Raw genomic sequence first — 15045 nt, 5'->3', positions numbered from 1 at the left:
AAAGGCAGCAGCCGCGTCCTCGGCTCGGCATCCGCAGGGGACCGGGGGGGCCGGAGGCATCGGCGGGGGGGGCGGGTGCTGGCAAGGAGGGTGCTGCGGGTCGTCCCGCGCTGCCGAGCCACAGGCCGGGGGTGCCACGGGGGCCCCGCCACGGCCGCGGGCTCCCCTCGCACCCCGCACCCGGCTCTGCTGCTGCGGCCCGGGCACACGGCGCGGCCGAGCGGGGCCGCGGGCGGCTGCCGGCCCAAAGGCCTCACGCCCCGAGCTCGTCCCGGCCCCGACCCCCGTCCCGCTCAGCCCGAGCCCGCCGCGGCGGACGCGAGACCCCGGGCCGGCCGGCCCTGCCCTCCGGCCCCCGCTGCCGTCCGAGGAGAGAGGGAGGGTCCTTCCCGGGGGGTCCATCCCGAGCCCCGCACCCTCAACACCTAGTGCCCCCCCGGCCGTCCCTGCCGGCCGCGGCCCAGTGCCCAGGGCTGCGCGGGAGGAGCGTGGCCGCGGCACACGAGCGATCACTGGGGAGGGACGGACGCCGGGCAGGCGACCCCAGCCCTCGCTCAGCGCAGCCCCAGCACCCCCCACCCCCCCGCGGGAGGCTCTGCGGGACCGGGCCCTGCGCCACGGGGGGGCACGGAGCGGGGGGTGCAGACGGGGGGGACACACGGAGGACACGCGGGGCACACACACACGGGCGGCGCTCGCGGCCCCCCCGCTCCGTTCTCGAGGGCGGCGGCGCCACCTGGTGGCGGCTTCTGGCACCGCGCACCGCCGGGGCCCAAGGCCTGTGTCCGGCGCTCGGTGCCCGGTGTCCGGCGCTCGGTGCCCGGTGCCTCGGGGTGTCTCTGCTCCCCGCCGCGCACGGGAAGGAGCCGCCGCCGGGGCAGCAGCAGCCGCGTGCCCCGGGAGGCGCTGTGGGGAGCCGTCGCAGACGCGTGTGCGCACACACACACACACACACACCACACACACCCCCCCCCGAGCGCCGCACCCCGAGAGCGCGCACCCCCCCCACCCCCGCACCGGGGGACCCGGAGCCCGGCTGGCACTGGGGCCTGGGCTCCCCCCCCCCGCCACCTCCCCAGCACGTCCCTTCCCACCAAGCAGCAGCCCGGCTCGTCAGTTTTTAAAAATTTTATTTATAACAATATCTGTTTTGTTTAGTTGTAAAGTAATCCAGCAAAAATTATTAAAACATTTTCCCCCCAATAAAAGGATGGGGTCGCCCCCCGCCCTCCCCCCACATGCGTTTATTTATTTCTACTATAAAAGCTAGGTCATTTCCATGTTTTTGTTTTTTTTTTTTTTCTTCCTTTTTTTTTCCTGTTAAAAAATGTGCATGTTGGAGAGCAGGTGAGGTGTAGGCGACAAGCCTGAGCGAGGGGCCGTGGGGCTGGGGACCCTCCGCGCCGCAACAGGGCTGGGGGCAGCAGTGGGGACTCTTGTCCCTGTCCCCCAGAAGAGTCGGGCAGAGCCAAGAATGGTCGGGAGGGAGCAGCGGGGTGGGGGGACAGTGGAGGAAAAGGTGGGCAGGGAGGGGAATGGGGACCGAGGGAGGTTGGCAGAGGCCAAGCTGCAGGAGGAGGGACCCGGGGAGCAGCAGATTTGGCGGGGGGGGGTGGGGGGGAGGGGGGAAGGAAACCGGCCCCCAGTAGAGGGGAGCTGCAGGGGCCGGGGGGGGCAGAGCCCAGAGCTGGGGAGGGTACGGCCCCCGCTCTGCCCCCCTCCTGCCCGCGCCCTGCGCAGCGGTGACCCGCGTCTCCCGTCAGCCCTGGCCGTGCGGCCCCAGTGCCTTTGTCCCGGCGCAGCCCCTGCTCCCAAACGCTGGCTCAGGGGAGGAAGGGGGGGCCCAATGTAAAGAGATTTAAAATAAACCGAAGCCGGATCTGGCAATGAGAGGCGCCGAGGCCTGGTACCGGGGAATATACAGGTAATAATACTGCTCACATAGAAAAGTAATAATCCTTCATTTGTACATTTATACAGTGGCTCTTGGCTCCCCCGGCCCCCGCCTGCCTCCTGCAATGGGTGTCTGTGCTGGGCCCGCGCGCGGGGGCCCGGCAGCCCTTTGCCCCTGTCCTGCCCCTATGCCAGGGGGTCTGCCAGGTCGTCGTCTGCACCCCGCGACAGCAGCTCCCGCTTCTCGTCCGTGCTTGCCAGCGAGTTGCGGCTGTTGTGGGCGCCCATGTACAGCGTGGCGTAGACGGGGTTGGTGAAGTTGGTGGGCTGCGGAGAGGGGGGAGTGAGTGGGACGGGGCATGGAGGCGCTCCTTGGCCCAGGGTGCCTGGGCAAGAGCCCGCACCGGCCACAACCCCCTCCTGGTACGGCACCACTGACCCTGTGGCTGCTGCCATCCCTCCCCACAGCCCCCACCCCTGAAGCTTTTGCAGCCCCTCGGAGCCCCCAGCCCCTCTGCACAGAGAGCAGCCCCTGGAGCCCTCACGCTGCAGCAGCGATGTGCCCCCCCCTCGACACGCACGCCCTCGGCATCCCCCGCTTTGGGCTGGACCTCGCACAGCTGATGGCCCCTCTGTGCCACGGGGACCCCGCTCCTCACCTTGTCAGGGTCCAGGGCGAAGTCTGCGTCCAGCAGCTCCCCCACATCGTCGTCGGGCTCCCCCTCGTACATTTTGTAGGTGGGGTTCCCAATCTCCACGTTCATGGCACCATTCGTCATCCGCTGGTGCTGGAAGCCCTTGGCACTGGGGAGGGTGTGAGACAGGGGGTCAGTGCCAGCAACACAGCCTGCAGCGAACGGGGCCCCCACCCCACCAGCGGGTCCTGCTTGTCCCGCACAGTCGAGGCTTTCAAGCCCTGCAGAGGGGGCTTCCGTCCTGGCTGGGTAATGCTCCCTCCCGGTGCCCAGCAGCCTGGACTCACCCTTTAATCCTCCACTTGTACCAGACAAAAGCCACCACGGTGAGAAGGATGAGGAGCAGCAGGATGGGGATGACAATGGAGGCCGTTCCTGCGGGACGAGAGGTGCAGGGACGGTCAGAGAATGCACAGGGACTGGCGACCGCTTGCCCGGGCAGCAGTGGGTCCAGCAGCCAGGGCTGGCCCTGCCTGCGGGAAAGGACATCCCCCCCCCCCCCCCCCCTAGGAATGGGGTTCAGGAGTTGCACAGGGGCACCAGGCAACCCCGCCTTCACAGGCAAATATGTGCCCCCGACCCCTCCGGTTTGGTGTCAGGCCTCGCAGTGCTCCCCGGGACAGGACTGCCCCATACGTACGGTTGCTCTGCTGCTCGCTGACAATGAAGTCCTCGCAGCGCGTCCCCGTCACCCCCACCGGGCACCTGAGAGCACGGGGAGAGCACCGGGGTTAGCGGGGGCAGGACAGCATGCGGGGAGGGGGAGGGAGAGGTGGGGCACAGACCTGGGGTTGGGGGGGACACACAGATTGGGGTCTGTCAGTCGCCTGCTCCCTCTGCTTGAGGGGGCAAGTAGCCCGCCTGTAGCACCCCCCAGCCCCCAGATCTGCTTACAGGCACTCGGGCAGCTGCGTCTTGTCGCTGATGGAGCAGGTACCGCCGTGCAGGCAGTAATTGTCACAGGTCAGGCAGCTGGGCGCTATCTTGCCATCTGGGCAGCTGCGGGGTAGAGAGGATCAGACACACGTGCACCCCTGCCCTCCCCATGCCCCCGCGCCCAGCACCCAGGACTGCTTGCTGGGGGCTGGTAGCCCATCGCTGTGCCGCAGCGATGGCTGCTGGGACATCAGGATGGGCTTGGGGGAGAGACAGCTCCATCGCCTCCTCGCAGAGCCCTGAGCTCTCCCGGATTCCTTAGCTGTCCTGAATTACTGACTCAGCATTGCTCAGCCACAGCCAGTCCCCAGCGATCAGGCCACCGGGACGCGGGTGGTTTTTTCAGGTCCTTCTGCCCACCATCCCCTCTTCCTCCCTTGAGTTCGATGTCCCTGGCACCTACATGCAGGAGACTTCTCCGCTCTGCTTGTTGATGCTGCACTTGCCCTCCTGGCACCGGGAGCACTTGTTGTCCTGGCACTGGGTGCCCTCGAACTGCGGAGGGCACCGGCACTGCTTGGCGCCACTGCTCGTCATCTGGCAGATGCCGTCGTTCTCACAGTAGTCGAAGCACTGCCCTGCAGGGGACGGTGTGGTCAGGGTGGGCCGCCCCACACCGGCCCCCTCCAGAGTGCTGCTCGTGGCCCCGGTCCCCCACAGAGCACCACACCACCCCGGGTCCCCAGACCCCCAAAAGAGGGTAATCTGGGAGTCCAACCTCTCAGGCACTGTCCCCAAAGGTCCCCAAAAAGTATCCCCCAGAAAAGGGGGGACCGGTCAGTCTGACCCTCCCCAGCCACCCTCGCCAGGGACAGGCAGCACTCACGGTACTGGCAGCGGTCCCCAATGAAGGTGGGCAAGCAGCGGCAGTTGGGCTGGTTGCCCTGGTTGACGGTGCAGCTGCCGTTGTTCATGCAGTAGTCTGTGCATACTTGCTGGTTGCACTGGGGCCCCGTGTAGCCGGTGGGGCAGCGGCAGGTCGGCATGCCTGAGGACAAGAGCCATCAGCGTGCTCCCCGTCTGTCTGTTTGCCCAGGACCAGCCCCGACCCCCCCAGCTCGCCCCCAGCAGCCTCACCCGATGGGGAGGCGGCGCACGTGCCCCCGTTCTGGCAGTAGTCGGAGCACTGGTCGATCTGGCACTTCTCCCCGTTGTAGCGGGGCTGGCAGCGGCACTTGGCCTGTTTGCGGGCGTTGAGGAAGCAGCTGCCGCCGTTCAGGCAGACCAGGTCGCAGGTGTCAGTGGTGGGCACTGGGAAGAGAGGGATGGAGGTGAGCGGGAGCGTGCAAAGCGGGACCCTCCTCCTCCTCCTCCTCCTCCTCCTCCTCCAGACCACCTACCGACGGGGGAGACGGTGGGCGAGGGAATGACCACGCAGGTGCCGTTGTCCAGGCGCTTGCCGTTGGGGCAGGTGCAGACGGGGCCGCTGGGGCTGAGCAGGCAGAGCCACTCGCACTTCTTGCGGTCGCAAGGGTTGGTCACTGCCAAGAGGGGAGGGGATGAGGGGGGGTGAGGACGCTGGGGTGACCCACAGCCCTCAGGCAAACGACTACCCCCCAACAGCTTTAGGGCATCCCCCACGGCCCTACAGCTGCCCAAGCCCTCTGCCCGTCCCCTGATGCCGCACAGCTGCCAGCTCGCCATTGCTGCTGGCCTCCCCCCAGTCCACCCCCCTCCCCACTAACCCCCCCTGCGCTGCCCATCCAGATGCCCGCCGACTTTGGGCAGGGAAGCTGGGTGGCCGAGTCCCCTCTTGCCCCAAGCTCTGACAGCACTCCCCTCGCCCTCTGGCACCCCACATCAGAGAGGAGGCCCCGGGCACCCCCCGCTCCCATCCTGGGAGCAGGACGGGGGTCCCAGGCCCAGCACGCACCCTCCGGTTGCTTGTACTGGTGGTAGAGCACGACGTCGGTGGCATGGTTGAGGCCAGACGTCAGGTTGGTGACAGCCTTGTGCCCAAACTTGTGGATCTTGAAGATGCGGTTGTTGATGTAGGTGACGCCGTAGATGTAGTCCTCAAAGATGTCGATGCTGAAAGGATGGCTCAGCCCTGGGGAAGCGAGGAGGGGACATGTGCAGGCAGGGGTGGCACAGACCGGGCAGGGTGGGTGAGGGATTCTGGATGGATCTCAGGCCAGGGCCTCCCACCCCCATATAAGGGGGACAGTGTTGGGGGACAGCAGTGCCAGCAGGCTCTTGTCCTGCTGTGGAGTGTTTAACGAGGAAAGCCCGTGCTCACTGCCATCTGCCGAGCATCCCTGGCTCCACACTGGGGTCTGCCCTGCAGCGTGGCCCAGCCCAGGGGCCCCAGGGAGCTGGGCTGTGCTGGGACCCCACCCTGGGGACATCGCCCCTGGGCAGGTCCCTCTCCTCCCTGCTGCTCTGGTGGGTCTTGGGGGCTGCTCACCCTTCTTGTTGTCAATGGCCACGACGGGGTCGGTGCCATTGAGCCGGATGCTGCCGATGACAGAGAGCTTGGCGTCGGCCCAGTACAGCCGCTCATTGTGGTAGTCCACGGCCAGGCCTGTGGGGGCACAAACCGCGGTGAGGTACAGACCCCCAGCCCACCGCGAGCCCCTCCTGACCACGTGGCCCCCACACGCTCCTGTCACGGGGCTCAGAGCTGCCAGGCGCAGCCTCCCCAACACGAGCCAGTTGTACGTCCGTCCTGTCGAGGCTTTCGCCACCCCTCGTGCCCGTCCTGGCGCCCCTCTTTGTTCACCTGTTGGCCACTGGATGTTGTCCTGCACCAGGGTCTCGCGCAGTGTCCCGTCCATAGCGGCCGTCTCAATCTTGGGGTGATTGCCCCAGTCTGACCAGTACATAGTCCTGTGAAGGACATGGGCAGGTCATTCCCGGCAGGGGAGCAAGGAGGAGGGGAAGAGCAGGACAGTCCAATGCCCCATGGGTGGAGAAACCCGCCCGCATTCTCCCCACAGTGTCCTGGAGTCACTGACGTGATCCCAAGGGCTGATTCCAAGGCACAGCAACTCGAGCTGACATGGAGAGTGACGTGGAGCACAGGGAGCTTCTGCCACGGACGGGCTTGGTGGTGTGGGGGGCCGCGGTGAGGGCTGGGCAGAGGGAAGGGAGAAAGGGCTCAAGTCTCTCACCCCCTAAGTGGATCGACTACTATGGCGTGGGGCTCGTCGATCATGCCCGAGATCAGCGTCTTGCGATTCTCGCCTTTCATCTGCGCCACTTCAATGACATCTCGCCCTGAGTCTGTCCAGTAGATGTTCCCAGCAACCCAGTCGATGGCAATTCCCCGCGGCATCTTCAGCCCTGAGATCTGTGAAAGGCAGAAAGGGGGGAGAGGTGAGGGCAGAGGACACCGGCAGCCTGGCCTTGGTGCCTCCCGCCATGCCCCCAACAGAGCTCACATTCAGGTGGGTGACGCCGCCGTCGATCTGGCGCCGGTTGCGGTTGGAGGCGGTGGAGGCAGCAGAGGAGGCAGGCAGCTCCCGGTATGAGATCCTGCCCGTGTGCCAGTTGGTCCAGTAGATCTTGTTGCCCTTGACATAGATGTCCATGGCATCAATGCGCACGTTCTCGTCACCCTGGAAGGCTGGCTCGTAGGCGGAGTTGGGGTTGAAGGGGTACATGCTCCGGATCTTGTTGTCGTCCGCGATGTAGAGGATTTGGTGCTCAGAGCCTGCAGAGGAGGAGCTGTTGGTGCGCGCTGGGCTGGGAGGAGGGGCTCAGCCCAGCTCCACGGTGGGGCAGGGGACAGGGTCGTCGGGAGCTTGGCACCCCCTTGGGGCTTTCTCTGCCAGGGACGGACAGACTGACGGCACCAGCAGTGCCACGGAAGGGTGGGCAGAGGTGCAGGGGGAGCAGGCAGAGCAGGGAGGGAAGAGCGGTTGGGTCCTGCAGGGTGGCACGGGCACGCACAGGGTCTGTGCAGGCCCCCGTTCCCTCCTGACCTTCTGCCTTGCACATGTTGTCCGTCTTCATGAAGTTCTTGGCACAGCTGCAGACGTGGGAGCCCTTGGTGTTGTTGCAGAGCTGGGAGCAGGTCCCAAAGCGCAGGCACTCGTTGACATCTGGGCAGCGGGAGACAGGAGTCAAGGGGGTGCCCCCATGCAATGCCCCCCATGCCCCCCTCTCTGGGGGCTGGTCTGGGACCCCGTCTCTCCCCATTCCCCACGTTTGTGCCCCAAGGACACCATTTCTGATGCCCCAGACACTCCGCAGGCGCGAAGACACATCTTACTGGCAAAAACCAACCATAAACCCAACAGCCTGACCCCAAGCCCTCTCCAGCAGCAGCGGGAAGTACCTTGGCAGGAGTTCTTGTCTGGCACCTTCTGGAAGCCTCTGCGGCACGTGCAGTATGTGGTGGACTGCGACTGAATGCACTGGGCCTCGTCTCCACACATGGTGGTGTTGGTCATGCAGTCGTAGGACTTGTGGTCTGGGGCGGGACATGCCGTCAGTGCCTTCGCGGCTTCCCCAGTGTCCACCCTCGCCTCCCCCAGCACCCCGGCTCCCCACCCACCGTGGGAGCAGGACTCCTCATCAGAGCCATCTCCGCAGTCATCAAAGAAGTTGCAGCGGAGGTTGGCACTGATGCACTTCTTATTCTCGCACAGGAACTCGTTCTTGTCCTGGCTGCAACTCTTGGGTTTCACCGTGGGAGACTCTGTGGGAGCACAGGCAGGGGCTGTGACCCTCCGTGTCCCTGGGCAACCTCCCCACAGGAGCCACAGGCTGTGAACGGTGCAGGAAGGGACCAGGCAAGGACCCAGGATGCCTGCACCAGCCTCCTGGTTTTGGGAAGGAGCAGGCAAAGCAAACCCCAACACCTGGGCTAAACCCAGGGCTCTGCGAGGAGCAGCCCAAGGGCAGTGGCGACCCACTGCCCCGTCCACGCTGGATGCAGAGCGGTGCCCACGGGCAGCCCCACTCACCGCAGTCCTTCTCATCCGTGTTGTCTCCACAGTTGTCAATGCCGTCGCACTGTCGACCGATCCACAGACATACCCGGTCGTTCTTGCAGCGGAACGGTCTGTTGGGGGGACACTGGAATTTCACTGCACCAGCAAACAGAAACAAATGGTGACGGTGAAAGGAGACGCCATAGCCAGGCTGTCACACTTGTCATGAGCTGCTGCTCGGCCTCTGCCCGCTCTCTGGGGATGCCTGTCCCACGAGGGCGAGCGGGCTCCGGAGACTAAAGCAAAGAGACTGAAGCAAAGACAATTGCCCGGCTGCTGTCAGGGTCAGCCCTCTTCTACCCAGCCCCCTGCCCTCTCAGCCCCGGCTCCCCACTGCCAGCCCCACACCTGGCTCAGCACCTCTGCGACCGCTCTCTCAACCAGAGCCACCTCCTGCCCCCTTGGCCCCACCAGCCGCCCCTTGGGGGACCCATCTAGAGGGGACACGTCGAGCTGCCAGAGGTACCCACAGCCCCCCCGGGTACCCACAGCGGTGCCCGAGGTACCAACAGCCCCCCCGGGTACCCACAGCAGTGCCCAAGCTCTGGGACTGTCACCCCTCCCCGGCACGTGGGTGCTGGGAGTGGGCTGCGGCCCCAGTGTGCCAGGCAGGGGCTTTGCCAGGAGTGGGGAGAGGCAACGCGGTGTCGCGGTGTCACTCACAGCACTCCTCCGGATTTTCATCTGAGTTATCCCCGCAGTCATCCTCCCCATCGCACTTCCAGGCCAGGGGCTTGCACAGCGTGTTGTTGCACTGGAACTCGTCCAGCGGACACGTGCGAACTGTCACAGCACAGGGCAAGAGGAGACATGTCAGCCAGTGCTGCCTGGCTGCCGAAATGCCGGTCTGCAGCCACAACTCCAATTTCCAGCATAGCTGGGGGCTCTCCAGGGCTCAGCTATGTATCTGTGATGCCCTGGGGCCGGGCAGAGGGTGCGGACACATGCACAGGGGAGTGCTTCCACCCCCAGCAAGGACACAGGAGACATGAGGTCAAGGGGGGAGGACGACCAGCCCTGAGGGAGCCACGCAGCGCTGCCATTACCCCCAGTGCCGCAGTTCTCCTCGTCGGTGCCATCCATGCAGTCCGCATCAGCATCGCAGCGCCAGCGCATAGGGATGCAGTGCCCGTTCTTACACTGGAACTGGTCGAACTCGCAGCGTGGCGTGCAGTCTTTCTGCAGGGGCAGGGCGAGGGACAGCAGTCAGCGGGGACAGCCCCGGCAGCGACAGCCTCCCATCCTGCGTCTGCACCCCAGGACCAGGCTCTCAGCCCCTCCTGGGGGTGGGGGACCCCTGGCAGCAGCAGCGTCCCCAGTCCCACACGTGGACAGGGCGAAGGTGTTGGCAGGGAGCCTCTGCTCTCGGTACTGTACCTCGTCAGAGCCATCCGCACAGTCGTGGTCCCCATCGCACTTCCACCTGCCGGCGATGCAGCGGCCGTTGGCACAGGAGAACTCGCTCTCGGAGCAGGGCCGGGGCGCTGGGGACACAGAACAGAGGGCAGTCAGGGGCGCAGGCTGCGGGCAGGGCTGCGAGGGCAGAAGGTGTCCCTAGCCAACAGCTTAGGGGGGGCACAGGCTGACACAGACACACATCCAGTGGCACTGGGGACAGGGTGGGTGCAAGCAGAGCCGGGGGAACTGCCAGAGAGGGGCACAGCTGATACCAGCTCCCAGCCCCCTTCCCATCCCACTCCAGGGCTCCCATCTTCTTGCGGGGAAATGGGGTTTTTTGGGGGTACTATGGACATACAGACTCATTTCTGGCAGTGTCCCACTACACTTGTCCCCCAGGCCGTTCTCCACTGAAGGCTGGGGCAGGAGGAGAGGCAGCGGCGCCCTGGCCAGGTCTGGCAGAGCTGGCTCACCCGTCCTCCCCTCACAGGGCATGGGGACACACGGCCTCTCGCAGCTCAACGCACCCACTGGGCCGGCACCAATGGTGCCAAATCGTCTGCAGGAGGAGGGCAGCGGCGCGGCCGCCCACCCGGGACATCTCTGGGGACCCTTCCCCTCCCCATCGCCCCGGGGAGGCCCCAGGTGTCGGGGCAGGCAGCCGCTCCGGCCAGTGCAGAAGCTGACAGGACTGAGCGGACGAGAGGGGCAGGGGGTGTCCAGCTGCAGCAGGAAGGGTCAAGGTGGGGACAGATTTTGGAGGCACGAATGAGCCATGCACGGGTCCTGGCAGTGGAGCCAGCAGGGTCGGACCCTCCCTGACTGCGGCTCCAGCGGAGGGAGATGCTGGTGCTGATGCTCAGTAAATCCACCTGGGTTGTCCAGTCCCGACCCCTCTGCCCTCACCTGGAATTTATTGCCTTCATTTATTTTAGAGAATCTGTACATGGAATTAAAAGATTTTGGCAGGAACCTACCTCTGAGCGCCCCATAACGACAGTGTGAAAATGGAGAAAAACATAAGATGAAGTGAAATGGCACAAACTCAAAAACACGACATGAAAACAACAGAAAAGAAAAAAAAGTTGTGCCCTAGAGAGCTGCAGGGAGACAGAGGGACCCGGAGCAGGTGCTGCACGGTGGGAAGAGAGTCTGGCTCTGCCTGGGCCCCCGCAGCTGGCCACAGACCCAGGGGCCATCCCATGGTCAGCTCAGGCCCCTCCAGAGGGACGGGACCGGGCTCCTGCCTGCAGCAGAGCCCCAGGACCTGTGGACGGTCCCAGTCCCCTGCTGCTCAGCAGGGCGGGTGCTGGCACAGCTCCACTAACAAGCGATAACTCATTAAGGGGCAGCAACGTGACCGTCCGCTGTGGCTTCTGGGGACCAGCCGCCTTCCCACAGGCTGATCCAGGTCAGGTTTGTGACCTGGGTTCAGCTGGTTCCACAGCTCCCCTCCCAAAGCCTCCGTGTGTCCCCGCTGCCCTCCCAGGCCAAACCGTTCCAAAGGGTGCTGCCTGCCAGGCTGGGCCAACGCACGGGGCGATGCTCTACAGCAAACCTGCTCCACCGCGAGCGGGATGAGGTGCCCACGAGTGGGGTGAAGTGCCCATGAGTGGGACGAGGTACCCACAAGCCCCACGAGCGAGCATGGCCGCACAGGGCCCGTGTGCTGCGTGCCAGGGAGGGTGCTGGGGTCACCTCCTCCCTTTTACCTGTCCCACCCTGGGGACTCTCCTCAGAACAGCTGGCAGCCAAGCCCTGGCTGCGGGACCAGGCCAGCAGACCCCTGGAGTCAGGCACGTTCTCTCCAGGGGAAAGAGGCAGCTCCCTGGGCTTCCCCAGCCATCAGCCCCCATAGCTGGGGGGACAGCCCGCACCAGAGGGGCTGGGGGGATCTGAACCGCTCCCTTCTCCACCGCACAGCCGGCTCCCAGGATAGCAAAGGCTTGGATGTGGCACGTACTGCAGCTCTCCTCATCTGAGTTGTCCCCACAGTCGTTGTCGTAGTCGCACTGCCAGCGACCCGGCACGCAGCGGTTGTTCTTGCAGCGGAACTGGTAGGGCTCACAGGTGCGTTCGTCTGGGAGGGACGAGAGAGGGACAGGCATCAGCATTGTCCCTGCACAAGGGGAGGGATGGCCATGGCAGCTAGCAGGGTGGGCAGTGCTGCTCTCTGCCAGCAGCGCCCATGTGGGTCGGAAAAGGAGCAGCTAAAACCTCCCCCAGCCCCAGGCACCCCAGGAAGGTGGAGGGGACAGAGCGCCAGGGCAGCCTGACCCTCAGGGAAGGTGGGGGGCACAAGATTCCCTCTGGGCTCATCTCCCCAGCCCCACTCTCTGCTCACCGCATTCCTCCTTGGGCTCGTCGGACCCGTCCCCACAGTCGTCCTCCCCATCGCACTTCCAGCGTGCTGGGATGCACCTGCCCGAGTCCTTGCACCGGAACTCGTCCACACCACACGTCATTTGTGCTGGGGGGTGACAGGGATATGGGGAGGGGAGGTGGCGTTAGCTTTGGCCAGGCACATTTCTTTCTCTGCAAGGCTGATGAACACCTTGTGCCAGCAGCCTGGAGCTGACTGCAGCACCCTTGCTTGGAAAGGGGAGTTCACCCTTTCAAGCAGTTCTCCCGGGAGAAGTCAGAGAGGAATATCTCAGCGGGAAACACCCAGGCAGAGCCACCGCCACCATCACCCTCTGCCTGCAGCCCCTGCAGGGACTGAACAGGGACTCGCCATCCCGCGGGCAAAGACACACAGTCGTGACTGGCTGCAGGGGAGCTCCCGGTTTCGGTGTGGCCGGACCCACCCCCCCTTCCCTGCGCAGGCTTCTTACTGCAGTTGGCAGGTTCATCGGAGCCATCCACACAGTCGTTGTCCCGGTCGCACACCCAGACGCGGGGGATGCAGCGCTTGGTGATCGCGCACTGGAACTGGTTGGGGGCACAAGTCACCTCCGCTGCAGGAGGGAGAACAGAGTCAGGAGAGGCAACAGGGCGGGCAGGGGTCTGCCAGCACCACCCCGCAAAGAACACCCCACGGAGCAGAGGTGCGCAGACACTCTGGGCATCACAAGTTTCTGGCCACGCTTGGTGACCATGTAACGCAAGAGGGGAGGGGAGAGGAGCCCTGTGGTGATCCCAGAAGGCTCGACCAGCTGCAGGGAGACAGGGCAGAAGCCACGAGATCCCTCAGCTGTGCAACAGGTTTGGTGCAAATCCACAGCAAATATTGAACTTGTCACCCTGAGGGATTTAAGGATTTAGTTTCCACTAGGAAACAGCATTGTCTGTAGGGGAAGCAGGGTGAGGTGGACAGAGGCTCTATGCAGAGCAGAGGTAAGGAGAAAGCCCCGTGCCCAGGGGCAGGATCACCCAGAAGCCAGCCTGCGGAGAAGCCAATACCCAGAGACACAGATCTGATGCAGCACTGAACTCACCCGAACCCTGCATGCTCCCCATCCCTAACGCGGCTAACAGCTCCCCACTTACGGCAGTCCTTCTCATCCTCGCCGTCACCACAGTTGTCCTGACCATTGCAGCGGAAAATGCCAGGAATGCAGCGGTTGGTGTTGGTGCATTTGAACTGGCTGGGCAGACAGACGTGGATATCTGGAAGGGAGGCAGCACGGTCAAAAGCTGACACGCCACATTCTGCTCTGCTGAGACGCTGCAGCGCTGCTGGGGTTTGGGGGCTGCAAGGGGAGGTGGAGAACCTACCGCAGTTGGCTTCATCTGAGTTGTCCTGGCAGTCGTTGTCTCCATCACAGATGAAGGCTGGGTTGGTGCAGATCCCAGTGGAGCACTGGAACTGCCCTGGCCTGCATTTGAACTCAGCTGTGGGGCGAGTAAGACAGGGTGAGATGTTTGCTCTGGGGAACATTTTCAGGGCAAACCTTAACCTCCCGCTTTCCTCTCTGGGGTCCTCAGCAGGGACTGAGCACCGAGAACCCAGCCCTGGGCTCTGCTGCAGCGAAGGGGCAGCTCTGCCCCCACGGCAGCAGTTGGCTGTTGTTCTCCACGGGGCAACACCCCAGGCAGGGACAGCGTGTTGTCCCACCGCTCTCTAAGCCCCGATAACGGGGTGACCCTCCCCTCTGCCGGAGCTGGGCAGGGAGCAGCAGCACTGTCCCAAAGGCAGAGCAGCAGCAGGGCTTTGGGAGAGCAGCCACACAAGCACCGCCCGGCTGCTCCAGCCAGCAGAGATGCCGTAGGGCTGGCAAGAGCCAGGCAGCGTGGCTGCGGTGCTGGGAGGCACCGTGGGCTGTGGTCAGCCCCACTCGGCACTCACGGCAGTCCTCCGGCTCGTCCGAACGGTCCCCACAGTCGTCCTCGGTGTCGCATTTCCACCAGAAAGGGATGCACTTGTCATTCTTGCAGACAAACTGCAACGGAGAGATGAGCTTGTGAGGGCAGCTCGGAATGGGGAGGGAGGACCCCAGAGGGCTTTGTCCCCAGGGAACTCTGCCAAGGGCACCCCGTCCTGATCTGGAACAAAGCCTTAACCTGAGCCCACGCCACACAGCCGCTGGGGGAAGGGGGGCTGGCAGAAGGTCATTCCAGAGCCGGAGGGTCTCTGGCTCCCCTGGGCACCCCCAAACGACCGCAGTCGGTATGTGCTGGGAAGTGCCACAGGAGGGAGGTGTTGCCCGCGCCTGGAGAAGGCGTGTGCGCACCAGCACCCAGATACGCAGCGCAGGCACCAGCACAAGCAGAGGAGCTGGGACCTGGCAGAACCATGGCAGGAGGGACACGCACACGAGCACAGGCACATGCTCGCCACAGGAGGGATGTCCCCGGTGCAGGCAGGCTGCTACCTGGCTGGCCGTGCAGTTGGAGACACAGGTTTTGCCATCGCTGCCCAGGTAGAAGTTGGTGGGACAAGCACACTTGTGCCCCCCGCCCGGTGAGAGGAGGCAGAGGTTGCTGCAGCCAGCGTTGTTGGTCTTGCAGGGATGGTTGGGAACTGGGGAGAGCAGAGAGACAACCGTGAGTCAGAACAAGGGCGGGACCCTCGGGGTAGCACATGAACCCATGGTTGTGAGACCCTTCTCACCGTGCACCCCTCTCCTGCACCCTCTGCCCAACCTGGACCTGGAGTCCCTTTGCATGTCGTGCCCAGTCCCAGCCTCCTGCCCAGGGCTGCTCCGCAGCGCCAGGGCCACCCCAGCCCCTCATCCCTGGCC

General features: G+C 64.6%; 1 protein-coding gene across 6 annotated transcripts in view; it reads right to left on the bottom strand.

Moving 5' to 3' along the window:
* Positions 1-1156: 1156 nt before the first annotated feature.
* LRP1 (LDL receptor related protein 1) overlaps positions 1157-15045 on the bottom strand; it is an 87159-nt gene continuing 73270 nt past the window's right edge. For 5 of the 6 annotated variants that reach the window (XM_063359312.1, XM_063359314.1, XM_063359313.1 and 2 more), the window contains 28 exons: positions 14677-14825; positions 14151-14244; positions 13580-13696; positions 13352-13471; positions 12697-12819; positions 12207-12332; positions 11826-11942; positions 9842-9948; positions 9511-9643; positions 9128-9247; positions 8438-8560; positions 8026-8169; positions 7807-7941; positions 7451-7570; positions 6908-7179; positions 6638-6816; positions 6247-6353; positions 5932-6048; positions 5398-5574; positions 4865-5005; positions 4602-4775; positions 4351-4512; positions 3928-4102; positions 3483-3587; positions 3229-3293; positions 2876-2963; positions 2553-2697; positions 1157-2220 (listed from right to left, as the gene is read on the bottom strand). In XM_063359312.1, coding sequence (XP_063215382.1) covers positions 2080-2220; positions 2553-2697; positions 2876-2963; positions 3229-3293; positions 3483-3587; positions 3928-4102; positions 4351-4512; positions 4602-4775; positions 4865-5005; positions 5398-5574; positions 5932-6048; positions 6247-6353; positions 6638-6816; positions 6908-7179; positions 7451-7570; positions 7807-7941; positions 8026-8169; positions 8438-8560; positions 9128-9247; positions 9511-9643; positions 9842-9948; positions 11826-11942; positions 12207-12332; positions 12697-12819; positions 13352-13471; positions 13580-13696; positions 14151-14244; positions 14677-14825 — 3776 coding nt within the window. In that variant the 3' untranslated portion in view covers positions 1157-2079. Of the gene's footprint in view, positions 2221-2552; positions 2698-2875; positions 2964-3228; positions 3294-3482; positions 3588-3927; positions 4103-4350; positions 4513-4601; positions 4776-4864; positions 5006-5397; positions 5575-5931; positions 6049-6246; positions 6354-6637; positions 6817-6907; positions 7180-7450; positions 7571-7806; positions 7942-8025; positions 8170-8437; positions 8561-9127; positions 9248-9510; positions 9644-9841; positions 9949-11825; positions 11943-12206; positions 12333-12696; positions 12820-13351; positions 13472-13579; positions 13697-14150; positions 14245-14676; positions 14826-15045 lie in introns of those variants that run through there. The other variant, XR_010074055.1, reaches the window with a different exon arrangement.

The sequence above is a fragment of the Chroicocephalus ridibundus genome, chromosome 24, assembly GCF_963924245.1.
Source record: "Chroicocephalus ridibundus chromosome 24, bChrRid1.1, whole genome shotgun sequence".
Classification (NCBI taxonomy): Eukaryota; Metazoa; Chordata; class Aves; order Charadriiformes; family Laridae; genus Chroicocephalus; species Chroicocephalus ridibundus.
This window is presented reverse-complemented; position numbering and strand designations above follow the sequence as displayed.